This window comes from Halictus rubicundus, chromosome 14 (assembly GCF_050948215.1).
Source record: "Halictus rubicundus isolate RS-2024b chromosome 14, iyHalRubi1_principal, whole genome shotgun sequence".
NCBI classification, from domain to species: Eukaryota; Metazoa; Arthropoda; class Insecta; order Hymenoptera; family Halictidae; genus Halictus; species Halictus rubicundus.
In genome coordinates, this window is record NC_135162.1 from 11590289 (window position 1) to 11604702 (window position 14414).

General features: G+C 46.7%; 2 protein-coding genes across 2 annotated transcripts in view; one reads left to right on the plus strand and one right to left on the minus strand.

Annotated features, from left to right (window-relative positions):
* The window catches only part of LOC143360774 (zwei Ig domain protein zig-8), a 446034-nt gene that overhangs the window by 254556 nt on the left and 177064 nt on the right, over positions 1–14414 (plus strand). The window lies entirely within an intron of this gene.
* Positions 960–4730, minus strand: LOC143360772 (uncharacterized). Its single transcript, XM_076799899.1, has 2 exons — positions 4270–4730; positions 960–3606 (listed from the first exon to the last, which is right to left on the minus strand). The coding sequence occupies exons 1-2, from the start codon at positions 4674–4676 to the stop codon at positions 2802–2804; spliced, it is 1212 nt and encodes a 403-aa protein (XP_076656014.1). The 5' UTR covers positions 4677–4730; the 3' UTR covers positions 960–2801.

The following is a 14414-nucleotide window of genomic DNA, read 5'->3' on the forward strand; positions in this document are numbered from 1 at the left end:
GCGATGATCCCCGACGCGATTCGCGTGTTACCGCGTGGCCGCGTTCCCCGAGATCCGAAAACCCCTGCGCGAGATATTCGGCGATTTTCGGGAAGAATTCTTTTCGGCCGAGGGCGGTGGTGGTTCCTGCTGCGCTTCCGGTACGCGGCGCGACCGCGACGAACAAAATTTAACGGGCTTAAAATTCAGGTTAGAGCGTAAGTGAATTTCCCGGGAGACGTTGCCGCCAGTCTGGGAAAATATATGGAAATGACAAAGTTTTTCTGCGCGGCCGGAGTACCCCCATTTGAAAGGCAGATCCGTACTTGCATAGGCGAAAGAATAATTTCGCACATCGTCTCGTCTCGGCGCGGCGAGTTTTATTTCGCCGCGTGCACACAGGGTGTCCCCTAATCGATGACGCAACTTCCAGAACCGGGGTCTCGAGATGAGAACAATTCGCGCGAGTTTAGTACGTCTAATTGTCTCCTATTGTCGGACACATTAACACTTTGGCCGCCAAACTAGAAACCTCAAAGATTTCATAAAATCAAGAAATTGAAAATAATTGAATGTGCGATATTGAGTAGTCCTACAACTTTCTCGCATTTTACAGATCCTAAGCAGATTTGGTACAACGAGTATATTAACGTAAAAATTCATTTTGAAACCTGAATAAATAATTCCGTCAGCCACATATGCGTGACATGACAGTCATCGTGTTAATGACGTGTGGACGTGGTTGCGCAACTTCGTGCGCTTTCGAAATTCGAAAAAACAGTTGATAACTTTCTTAATCTAAAATTTAAAAAAAAACCGAAGTCAAGATAGTTCATCTAATCGACGTTTATCTTTTATTATGTTTCATTTATATTTTATTTGCTCGGGGAGTGAATAAGTTACGCGGCGCTCGTCTTTATATAACAGCGTTGATTAACGTTATTTATGAGAATAATCGTTGGAGAATTAATTGACCATACTTCCAGGAAAAATTGTATGTATTTATTGTTGGTGTTATAACTTTCAGTATACCTTCTTTTACAAAAAAACAGGTTGTAATACTGAAGAATGTAAAAGAGTACAATAGTTTTTAATGCTAGGATTATTTTACGTCTAAATTTCACAGATTTTAACGTAGTTTTCGTAAATTAATTTAATTTGATCGAGCACAGAATCATTCACAGGTACAATCGGTAAGTTATTTATTGCCAGATACACACTCGACCGTAGTATAAAAATTACTGTTATCGGAATCGTATTCTAGGCTGCGGATTTTATGCATAAAACTGAACAGGTGAAATTTGATACAGTCGAAAAATTGAAAGAATTTAAGAATATTTACATAGTGTTTGGAACTCGCCAAAATCATTACAGGATTGATCCACTGATTTATTGCAAGAAAGAACTTTTTATCTGGCACTGGTTAATCTCTGATTTGCACAAATATCAGCAGTCTACTTATCGTATCTGTATATTATATTTATATATATTTCTTATATTTATGTAATTGTTAAATATCCTACACGGTTTATTGCTCAACGAGTTTGACTCTGCCAGAACGGAGATATCTAGTTATCTTCTTTTTGGGAAAATTGAGTTCAAATTTCGATGCGAGATCATAATTGCAATATAAGCAAGAGTCTACTATAGTCGAGCTCAGGCACATTGATGTATTCAAGGTCGTTGATCCTCCTCGTCTTCCTGTCACCGCTTACCAGAACAGGTCGACCCTAATCGCCTCTAATACGTTCGTCTCCTAATACCTCATTTTGGTAGAAGATGCGTGGCAACATACTTAATAGCTCGTGGAATCGTGCGACTCGTCGTCATCGAATAAATCTGACATCGTCAGGTAATCACACAAACGTCTACGAAACCGAACATTAAAAAATATCATTAACAGATCTACAATTAATTTTTCAAACTAATCTACATAACCTATAACAACAGTTCTCTAGAGATACCAGGCAAAATATCTTAATAAACTTTGTCCTCAAGAATTAATCATTAACCTCAGTCAGCGTTGCTGATCAAAGGAGTATTCTGCTTTGTTCATTAAATAAATCTTTTGTGCAAAAACCGGTCATTAACGTTCCAGGAATAATGCAGTAGTTCTATATCCACTGCCTATTCAATTTCATTAATTTTTCTTGCTTCGTTCCAGCTAGCGGGAAAGTTAACCCAATTGTTTATAGACAAAACATTAACCAAAATTCGAATTTTTGAACAAAGGAAAATACTCCGTCAATACAATACTGTTCATCCGTCAGGGGGACGGACGGTGTCGTTGGGGACCGGAGAGAAAAGACTCGGCGCACCTAATCCCCACCTCGCTTCGCCTAATCCCCACCGTGAACGGCTCACGTGGCCTTCAGTTATGGCCCAAGTCAGTGTTGGGCACGGTAAGGGCCCCTACTTCCCCCACCAACGACTCTTCCGTGCAGCGCGCATCTCTGCCGCGCAGCGGTGCCTCTTGTATGTGAATAGACACCATAAGTCGATTATGTTGGGACGTAGGAGGGGAGAGAGGGAGGCACCGCTGCGCAGCGAAGGTGCGCGCTGCACGAAAGAGACGTTGGTGGGGGAAAGGTGCTCATCACTGGCCCAACTCGACAGTAGTCCGACGCTACAGACCTAAAGTCATTGGCCTAACTAGGTAGGGGCCAGGTATGGTATAAAGCACGCCTGGGCAAATGGTGTTCCGAGAGTCGACGAAGTGGATCGGCGACCCCAACGATACGTATCCACAGTACAACTTCCATTGGCACCGAAACTCCAGATTTGAGAGATTGAATGGTCCACCAACGAACTAGATCTGTGACTTATAGCGCGTGGTCCAAGCAGCCGAAATCTCGCAGCTTGAGCAACATGTTCGCCAGGATCTCGGTGACCTCGTCCCCGCCCACCGACTTTAAAAATTCATACCTCTCGTTCGGTTCCATCTCCGCCACGATTTCCGGAGAGAAAGTGGACTTCCCCAAGGTCATCGCCAAGAAGAAGGACGCTATCGCGAAGCCAAACAGGCCTCTCTTCTTGTACTCGTCGTGCAGCGCCTCGTACGAGAATCGTTCGCGATTCTTCACGCCGTTGTCCTCGAGGCACCGCATCAGCGTGTCGTTGTACGCTTCAAGGACGTTCTCGATCATGTCCTTGTCGAGTTGCTCGGCACAATGCAGGCACAGGTAGGTGGACAGATCGATCACCGGCGATCCGTACCGTATCAACGCGAAATCGATCAACATGGCCTTCAGCTTGCCGTTCTCCTCCTTGAAGAACGTGTTGTTCACCGTGCAGTCGCCGTGGCACAGCGTGGCCAGCGGTTCTTCGGGTTCGATGCACTCGACCATCACGTTCTCGTACATGTCCTCGAAGAACGGTGTCATTTTCGCCCAGAAGTCCCTGTCGCGGCCGTGCTCGCGCAGATACTCGACGCTCCTCAGCGTCGAGAGGTTCACCAGAGGCTTTATATCGCTTTCCGGGTCTTCGTCGTCGTACCTGGACTCACGCAGGCTGTTGACGATGTCGAAGAACTCCGATCTACGTCGCTCCTTCATCACGTAGCCCTTCGCGTGGAACCGCGCGAGCTCCTGGCACGCTGCTATTGAGTAGTCCATGGGGACGTTGTACCTGGAACAATGCCGTATCGGTCACTTCGGGGCGAAGCTATTTTCTCTGTATATGTCCAAAATGATTGGGCGATAAAAGTCCCAGTGCCCCACTGTCGGGGGGTATACCCTTAACCCTCCCTGTTGCGGGGTAAAGGGAAGTCGAGAGACCTGGGTCCCCGAGGAGTGATATCTCCTCTACGATATACGTCGTGCCTAGGCCCGAGTTTTGGACATATATCGAGTAAACGCTGTATTTGACCTTTAGAGGGCCGGCACTTTTCAATTCTTTTGAGCCTTTCTGTCGTTTCAAAACACGGCTACTTATTTTTGTGATAAATGCGTCAAATGGTCAACTAAAAATTGTTCAAATAATTTTTCCCCCTCCAAATCGAAACCCTTCAATTCTGCCAGCCTCTCAGTCGGTTCAAAACACAGGTACTCGCCTCGTGATTTCATGAAATCCCCAGGCTACTGACAATTGGGACGCGAAGCGGCTCGCGGTGAAAAACATTATCAAATCCATCACCCCTCTCATTCAGCAGAGAGACACGACGTTTTACGCGTGCGCGAAACATGCGCAACACCTCGCGTTTGCGAGCGTGGATGATAATTGAACACCAGCTAGACAGCTGTACGCGTCATCCGGAAACATAGAGACGTAGCAATGAATCTGCGCGTGTACCTCGACGGGCACAGGTGGAATCCTCGTTCCTCGATGTTCTCCAGGACAAGGACTGTCTTGCTCGGTGGTTCTTCGTGCAGGTAATAGGCCATAGGCAGGTCGTCATGGCCGACGGCGTATTTCTTGTAAAACAGTATCTCGTTGTGGAACTGCGCGTCGGACTTCATCATGACCCGGACCTTGTGCATCAACGACGGTTTCTTGATGACCAGTCGAATGGTCCTCTTTCGGTCTTCGTTGCCGCAGTTCACGGTGATGTTGACGAAGAACATGCTCGACTGGTAGAACGTGTCTTTCGGCGACTCGAGGTCGTATCGGACATTACGGAAACCGTTGCCCAGGTTCTTGGTCGTCTTGTCGATCAGCTGCTCCAGCTCGATCATGCTCTGCGTCGTGTTCTCCGCCATCTTTGAGATCACGTTTCCCGTTAGAGTAGTCTCGCACAGCGACAGCTACCGGATGACTGGATGCAGCGACGGCAGCCGTTGTCGAATGCACGTGAAGACTCGGCGAGTAGGGGAGGGGAGGAATACTAGGTCATCGCGCGAGCGACAGGATGATGATGCTGGCCCCGAAGACACCGAAGAACGTTCACCGTGAACAGAATCGCACTGACGTTCGAGGAGACCGGTGATATAACGCCTATTCCCGTCCAATCACGAACGACGACTATTTCGAAATCGGCGTAGTCATCGCCGGGGTATTATGCAACTGCATTTGTTCAGCGTGATGACTCTCGAAATCTTTGTTTGCCCGGTTAGAAGCTCCCGCGCGGATCGCCGTAATAACAGGATCAGCGAGATCGGTAACGTTGATAATCGCCCACCGGTCGGAAATTAATGCAAACTAAATACCTCTGACCCGTTGACTTTTCTCAGGTCACTGCACCGACGGATGTCGGTTTTTTGTTTAGATCACTTTGCTATCACAGCGCGTAGCTCGACGTGCTTCGATTATGATGCGCGAACGTAATTGAATAATGGCCGATTGTGCGCGGAACAGACATTAACTAGTCGACCGGCGAACGAAGAATGATTCGATAGCGGGGAACAGACGGCGAATATAACGCGGTTAGGCTGCTGTTGTAGTATCACGCAGCACGCTCCGTTTAGCAACCTTTGCTTTCCCTATTGTTCTAACTTGTGATTTATTGTTCGCCGCTCGGAACAGCTCTTCAGTATCAATATTTACGGGACTGAAACATTTTCTCGTCGTCATCGTCGTTTCGTCACCGTCCCTCAGATTTATGCTGCCTCTATACCGACTCGCCTATCTTATCAATGTTTACGGATCTGGATTCCTGAACGTTTCAATAGTCCCTCCGAGTTACGCTAGTCACCTCGTTGCGCCAAGGCTCGCAATTATCCTCGAACTTGGTACAACCGATTTCGACGAAAGTACCAGAAAGCGTTGGGCAAAATGTTCGCTTCTTCATCGTAATCGCGAATGATTTCGCAGTTTTGCTGGTCCCAAGGTCATCGTATGAGTCGAGGTCAAGGTCATTGGATGTTGATCCCCTGAACGATTTCGATCGATTCTCTTCTTCGACTAACGTCCTTCATCAACGACTCGCTTCCTCGAGACAGTTTTCCTCTGACGTGCCAGCGAACCGAAAATCTATATCAAATATGCACATACAGTATGCCGTCCCGCAAATTGTCGCTTCACCTAACCTACAAACTGAATACATACATACGGATTTCGATCTGCAAAAATGGCACGTTGAAATAATCCTCTGACCCCTTCATTCGAATATATATTTTAAGTGTATATTCTTAAGAAGTTTACAACGAGTTGTAAAAATGATTAGGTTAGAGAAAAATTGCAGATATAAATAATAATACATCGCGTTTCGACTATGTTTAACGCGTTGATTGAAAAGATAAAATATGTTATCTCCCTTCTGCATACTTTAATAAAATTTGATTTTGTCGGCTATTAAAAATAATTTTTCATTCCAAGTAAAAATTAATTTTTATGAGGGAATGTCGCCGGATCAAGACTTGCCCCCCACTCTACCGTTCCCCTTCTACGACGCCATTTCCCCACGCTTCTCGGTCACGTGACGCGTCACGTGACTGATCCGGTACTGGCAGAGAGGGGGTAACTGTACTAACCTGACGTGGCGACTCTGATTCTCAGTTGATGGCTGACATTTTCATGACTGACAAGCTTATCAACAATTGTTGTCTTATCTGGGATAATCTTATTGATGGGACAGCCCCGGAAAAATTTCGGATTTATCTCGACAGTATTGTCGGACGACGAGTAAACGGACCTGGAAATTTCCGAGGCAGTTGTGGTTCGCAGACTCGTTCGCTTTAAACGTCTCCACTCGAGGCGGATTGCATAGCGGTATCCTCACTTTCATTCTGGCCCGTACGTCACGAGGGTCCACTCATGCGCGGCCAATTCAGTTAATTTCGTCTCGCGAGCCACGAAGACGATTTCGCGCTGCTTGCCTTTCTGGATCGCGACCCCCTCCTCCTCCCCCCAGAGTGGCTCGTCCTACGTCCACGGGTCCACTCGGCCCGTCGCTATTTTTGTTCTCCACTATACCACAGTATTGTTCCCGGGAACGTTTCTCCCGGGGTCTCCTGGAAGTGCAAATACCATGGCAAAAAAACTGCGCCAGTGTTTACTCGATATATGTCCGAAACACGGACATATACCGGCCAGGAGATACCATTCTTTGATCCACGCGACCTTACCTCGCGGCAGCACAATTAAAGAACTTAAATACAAAACCGTAAAAACATTTAAAGAATTTAAATATAATGTATTGTTTGCAACCGCAAGGGATCATACAGACACATTTTATAGCGTATAACAATCTTCAGTGTCTCCTAACACGATTATTTTCAATTTCGTTTTCCGAACCAATACATCCAGAAGACTCAACTCTGTTTAGCGGACTCTGTTCGAGCATCACCTGTCCGACTCGTCCTTGATCGACAAAGGGTTAATAGAGAAGGGACCTTTCGATGAATTTCGGGACTCGTTGGAGGAAACTCGCGGAGATAGATTGACGTTCGAGCCGATTAAACCAATTTCACCGATTAATCTCTGAAAAAGCAGCGGGAGCGTCCGTGTTTGCGCAGGCGTGGGGCTCGGATAAATCAAGGAAGTGGACGTTTAACCGGGAGACCATCATAATTCTTGTTTTCCTTCCTGTTTGCGCGGGCCGTTCGGGAGCCCGCGGGACGAGAGCGGATTCGGGCCGAAGAAAAGGAGAGCGACTGCTCTTTCCGGTATGAAAATGTTTCTCGTGATTCCTCGGTTCGGGGCGGTGGTTTTGCATAATGCCGGTTGACGTTGCTTTTTTAAGTGGTTCCACGGCGCACGAGCCGCCCCGTCTCCCACGTGTATCCGCCATGGGTGGCTCGCCGCGCTGCGCCTTCGCGCGATGAAAATGCAAATTTGATCGGTATCGAGCTCGAAACACTCGGGGCCGGGGCTCTTGAATGAAATTTAGAAAATTTTGGAGGGCGCCGGCGGCCAACCGTCCCGCCGCGCCGCGCCGCGAGCTTATGAATTTTACATTTAACATCGCGGAACCACGTTTCGCGGGGAATTTGATATTCAAATAAATTATCCGCGCGCCGTTTGTTCGAACGCTGCGCTGGCTTCCTTTTCCTTCCCCGTGTTGACCCGACGAATCCCAGAACATCCATAGTACTACGTCCGTTTTGGACATCCCTAGGACGTTCGCGAGACTGACATTTCCCACGTTCTCCTACAGAAACCTTAAATATTCCCACTCAAATTTTTATTAAAAAAATATTTTCTCACTTTTCTAAAACTTGGTTTTATTTATTTTTGTAAATTTGCTCGGTGCCGAGCCATTCCACAGCTCATAGATACAAAATTTTAACTCTGTATCTTGCCCGGGGGGCTGTTATGGGGTAAAATGGAAAAAATTATTTTTTTGACTATTTTCCCTATGTGATCACGTCGAAAAATTCTGAAAAAAATGAGGCAGATGTCATACACCCAGGTACGTGTACTGCAATTAATTCGGATTTTTAAGTTGAAGATCTTGGTTATAAAAAATGCAAAACCTCGAAACGATCGGGGGAAACGCAGATTTCGCATTGACGTTTAAGAGCGATCTTATTTGTATTATTACCGTATCAATGTACAGTTATAAGTATTGTTTATGAACTTTTTCAGATTTTTTGATGAGCCAGTAAAAAAGATAAACGCCACTTTTTTCAAAGTTCACGTGTCCTGTAAGTACATTGGCACAGTTAAACATTTAAAATTGCAATTTATAGGTTCGCCAGCGTGCCGCTGTTCATCACACGATCCCAACGCGTAAATTATTACACGGTCGCCCGGGGAGGATCGATAAGAAGTTTGACGCGTATTACTTTCCGCCGCGGAGACATTGACGCGTTCCGTCGTCCGTCGCATAAATGAAAACCAACCCGAGGGATGAGGGGTAAATCGTCACGTCGGTGAAGAGCCGTATCGAATGAAATTTGCAATGGAAATTTAATCTGCCACGGTTTGTACCGAAATACCTGCCGCCTCCTTCTTAACTCTGCCTTCTATGTCGCGCGTAGTTCTCGACGGGAAATACACCGTCGACGGACGCGGCGACGTATAGCAGTTGTCTTCCTAATTGTATACCTTAAAACTGTCTGGCAACTTCAATGGAGAACGCAAACTCAAACATCTTTCCCACCGAAAAGACGAACGGGGCTGATTCGCTTCTCGGAAACGCTATGTATATCCGTCAATATTAACTCTTTGCGGACGAGAATTGTCTCCGTTGTGTCCTTCGTTCGGACGGATTTATTCATGTTATAAATTATTCTATAAAACAAAGTTCCGTTTAGGGGGTATTGTGGTTTTAAATATCACTTTTAGCAATTTTTAACCATTTTTTCCGGAAAAACTGTTGGATCCTTTGCTCTGGGATTTTGCAAATTTGTTTATTGGTATTCGGAGTACACTTGTGATTTTTTTCGAGTAGAAGCAACCACAATTGCTTGAGTTATATATTTTTTTACTAGAGTCTGTTTTCGGGGGGTATTTGGCTTTCAATATCACTTTTATCAAATTTTAGGAATTTTTTTCCGGAGGAACTGTTACATCCTTCCCTCTAGGATTTTGCAAATTTATTTATTGGTATTCGGAGTACACTTGTGATTTTTTTCGAGTAAAAGCAATCACAATTGCGCGAGTTATGTATTTTTTGACTAGAGTCTGTTTTCGGGGGGTATTGTGGCTTTCAATATCACTTTTATCAAATTTTAGGAATTTTTCTCCGGAGGAACTGTTACATTCTTCCCTCTAGGATTTTGCAAATTTATTTATTGGTATTCGGAGTACACTTGTGACTTTTTTCGAGTAGAAGCAATCACAATTGCACGAGTTACATATTTCTTTATGAAGCCGGTTTTCGGAAGAAGCATTAAGACGAAGAGTTTGTGTTTTATTGTGCGTAAGATCGTAGACGTTTTGAGGCTCGTTTACGGGAAAGAATTAAATGACGTTCTCCCAGGATGCTCCGGGCCGGCGTGCGACGCATAACCAGACAACTTTCGTGCAACGAAAGCGTGCTGTTTATCGATATTCAGGACGTAACGTCGTGCTACTTCAAACTGATTTAACTTTCAAAGGAAGCATTGCTTTGAGAAATTATCTAGCTCGATTTCCCGCGGCACACGATATGCAGTCTCGAGCGGTGCATTCGATACCGTTCCCGTTCAAATTTTTCACCGCGATTCTGCGTGTCCGCCGAGTACATACATCCGCTGGAAAATTTCAGAAAAACTAATAGCGTACACGGATCGAGCAACCGTGACAATTTCTTTCCCAAGACGGACACGATAACACGTGGAAGCTGATAAAGAAAGAAGAAAAAAACAGTCCTCGTGTTGAGGAGAATCGGCAAATATTTAATCGGCAAGCGAAGCCGTCTGCGTTTTTCGCATAACAAAAATATTTTTCACGTTCGGGAGAGTTTTTCCATCTAATTGTGTCGTTCCATTTCACGGGACTCCGAGCTTCGATCGTTAAAAATATCCGTTAAACTGCGCCGGCTTTCCAGGGGAGGGAGTTTTTTTTTAATTAAACAACGAGAGAGAGAGAGAGAGAGAGAGAGAGAGAGAGAGAGAGAGATGGAGATTCTTGCCAATTTTTCTCGCGCGAGAAAAGAGTGGCCAAGGCGAGATAGTTAAATTAGTCGGCCGCCATAACGATCTAGTTTCCTGGAAAACGAACGATAACGAGGAGTCCCGTCACCGATTAGCGTTACTTGCTCGGAGCTCGACACTCATTAAGGTAACGAGCACCCTAAAATACTTCTCGGGGCGATTTAGAACGTCACTGATATGCCCACTGGATATCCCAGTACGTCTGCTCGCATCTGCGTCACCATTGTTCCGGCTCCATTCGAAGTTTAATTCTCGATATATGTCACCATCACGGCTCTTGTCAGCTTCATGTATCGTCCAGAAATTATGTTCACACTTCTCGGCGTCCGAGGCCTCTCGAGTTTCCTGGCCCCTCACGTATACCCCGCGGTGGTGGGGATAACTCCGCGACATTTATCACCCAGGCCTTGGTGACATATATCAAGAAATCACTCTATTTATTTTAAATTCAAACTCCTCGCAGAAAAACAGAATGGAACCCTAGGAGGGGGACAGGGGGTCAACGAACTCGCCGCGCACGAGCGTAGAATTTAATCCGACCGAGGGGAATCAATTCGATGATAAATCTTCTCGGAAGAGTCACAAATAACGGGGCGGTCCGGCTCGGGCAACGTCCTTCGACAATACTTGGAGCGCCGGCAGCGAATAGGGCAACGGTTTCTTTGCCGGGGTCCCGGCGCAGGAATTCATTGGCATGGTCATTTTACATTTTCCCCTTCGGCTGACTCGTGCTGTCCACCTTGGCACCGGAGTCCGCGAGAGCGCCGGGCTTTGTCGTTCTTCCGGGTGTTTGACGGGGGGCACGATCGTAAACTTTTTACTAGAATCCCCTACACAATATGAGTCGAGAACGTTCACGGGAGCGCAACACCCGGTTCCAACGAGCGACCTCTCCTCCTCCTCCCCTCCCTTTCGACCTTTCCTCCCCTCTTCCGGGCTTGGTAACCGACGTCGGGACGAGGACACGGACCGTACGTAACCTCTCCGTCTCCGCGAATCTGAAATTACGAGGGGCTCGCCGATATCCTGCCGCGGCTCGCATATAGAAACGCTCGGGTGTATTGATTCGGCGTCGAGTGCGCGAGAAGCATCCGCGGCGAATAGCGTGTTATTTATGATCCGGGACTCCGGCCGGCGTGTTTATCTCTCGCCCGGGCGAGCCGCCGTCTATCCTTTGATTTCCAGGAAGAGCCCAGAGTCAATTTGCAGTTGGATCGCAACGGCGTGTACTGTTTTCCGGCTCGGACCGAGCGAGCGCGATGTACAGGGGAGCCGGTTTGTTCACGGTTTTCGGGACTGCTAATGAGAAGGCCGGAAGCGCAAAGACGCTCGCCACCACAGTCGGCACACCGGCAGACAGTGATTCAATTGTGGGAATGGCAGTGGCTGTGTTTGTTACCTCGTTTGACCCCGCTTCGATATACTATCTTCATATTATGTTCAGATAGTCCTCTTCTGCACAGGGCGAACCGCGGGACATGGTCTCTTATCTGCCAAGCGTTTGCGACATATATCGAGAAGAGGCTGTATATTGTCAATTCTCTCGATTCTCTGTCTTCCACTCTTTTCCATTCGTCTTATAATCGCAATTACCCCATTTGCATCATAAGAAAATATGAAGAGAAGACGGTGGGGGGGGGGTCCACGCGTCCGCCTGGTTACACCGTTGTCGGAGAACATACGCGCGATGTCTCGCCGGTAATCGATGCGCCGTCGGCGCGCCGGGCAATCTCGAACCCGGCCCGGTAACGAGGGGAAACTTCGCCGGCACGCGTCTTGTAATGTAACCTCAACCATCGGAATTGCATTGCGCCAGAGCCACCCCTAATTCCCGGGGCCAATTTACTTATCAGAGATTGGCTGGGATCCGAACTCTCGTTGCGCACGGTCCTCGTCCCGATCCTCTCGAACCCTTTTCTCTTCTTCTCTTTTTGTTCCCCATCCTCCCCCTGCCCCCGTTCACCGAAAGAAAAAGAAGAGATCGACCACGAAGAAGAACGGAGTTTTTACGCGCGCGGATCCTCGCCGCGGTTTTCTCGGGGACCGAGAGGACGGCATCCACCCCGGCTATCTAAGAGACGTTTAAGCAAAAGTTGTGAATTTGAATTTTAAAGCAGACTCAGGGTTCCTGCTCTTTCTTCGACGCTCCGCCTAGATTGAAAGATCCGAGGCCCCTGCCTCGCTCCGACACCCCCGCTCCCCCCACCCCCGAGTCCTCTCTCTCTCGCCGAGCTATCTCTTCTGTTTCTCACGGCGCGAATGTTTTACGAGCTGGCTTCGACCCGCGAGCCGTAAAATCTGAAAATTTAAGAGAGAATTTTCGCTCGCTCACCCTCGCCCCTCCCCTACCCCTCCCCTCCGCCGACCCGCAACCAGCGCAGCGGCAGCAGACACGAGGAAACTCCACCGTTCCAGGACCCTGCCGCGCACGATGAAGAGCTCTCTCGCAGCGAGAGCGAATTGTGATGGGAGACAGGGTGTGACAATGATGTCGGAGATCAGCGAGCGAGCTGGAAGCGATTCGATCGGTTCACTTTCCGCTTGATTCGCCTTTTTTAATCGCACAGGTATTTTCGTGATTCGAACCTGTGACGTTCTCAGATTATTTTTAATATCTTGATAATTGAACGACGAGGACAGATTGAACAGAGGGTATTGGGTCATTCTGGACGTTTAATTCCGAAATCTATGGAATCGTTAATTGTCAGTTGGTTTCTTCTCGATATATGTCAACGACACGGGTCTTGCCAGTGACATGTATCGTCCAGGAGACATACCCGAGCCGTGTTATGTTTACCGAGGTCTCTAGAGCTTCGTGGTCACTCACGGGGTATACCCCGCGGTGGTGGGGATAATTCCGCGACGTTTATCATACAGGCCTTGGCGACATATATAGAGAAGTCACTGTATCGAGTTTCTGTTCAGTGTCGACGCTATTAACAGGTTCAAAAAATTCGTCATTTATAATTAGTAAATATCGGAACATGTTATTTCGACCAACAAAAGGTGTGTAAAAATAATTATTAAATTCGAGTTGATGTTTTCCAGATTTGTCATGTATTTGACTTTGGTCGTGACACGATTCCAACATTTCCGACCATGTTTTATCTGTCAACACCCCCGTGTTCATTGTAAAAAGCGTTTAAAAAATGAATCTTTTCTGTTGGACGAAATTTTTGTGGCGAAAACCGTATTTTTCGAACAAGCAACGATATCGGGGTATGTAATCAGTTGCAAAAGCAGATCCGGGGGAAGGATGTAAGGTCGAATGGAAGGAAAGACCGGCGATCAAGCTAAATTCGAAATTCCCTGAAAATCGCTGACATGCATGGTTCGCGGCTCATCTGTTATGGAACGATATTATCCTCGCTTAGTCGGGTTTAATGGACCGTCGAGGGAGATAAACGCGGTACAAGTATCGCGATTACGCTTCTATTGCTTCTATTGCTTTCCCGTTGCGTTTTGGGAACGCCGAACTCTGCCTCGCAAATTTATTTTTTACCTTTCGGATGCGCGCGTAAGCCTTTGCTTATTCGTTGCACTCGAATCGAAAAAAAATCTTTAAAAATTATCTGTGTCCTTTGTCGTACAAATTCTAGAAATTTTACACGATACAGTGTTCACTCTATATATGTCGCAAATGCCTAGCCGATAAAAGTCTCAGAACTGTCCCCACTGCCGCGGGGTATACCTTTGTTGTCGAGGAGTGCAAGGTCACGTGGATCAAAGAATCTCCTGGCCGATATATGTCCATGGCTAGACCCATGTTTTGGACAAAAATCGAGTAATCACCGTACATTCGTACCGCCTCTGCTATAATCAAACTCATTCGAAAATCTCTATTGCCAGTGATACAATTTTTCTGGATGTATTGGTTCGGAAAACGAAATTGAAAATAATCGTGCTGGGAGATACTGAATCCTTTGGGGCTGCAACAAATACATTATATTTAAATGAAATGAATGTTATACTTAAATG

Bases quoted from the DNA above. Each gene is read 5' to 3' on its own strand.
- LOC143360772 (XM_076799899.1), bottom strand. From the start codon at position 4,676: ATGGCGGAGAACACGACGCAGAGCATGATCGAGCTGGAGCAGCTGATC. The intron at 3,607-4,269 runs GTACACGCGCAG...GCATTGTTCCAG, and splicing joins TTCCACCTGTGCCCGTCGAG to GTACAACGTCCCCATGGACT.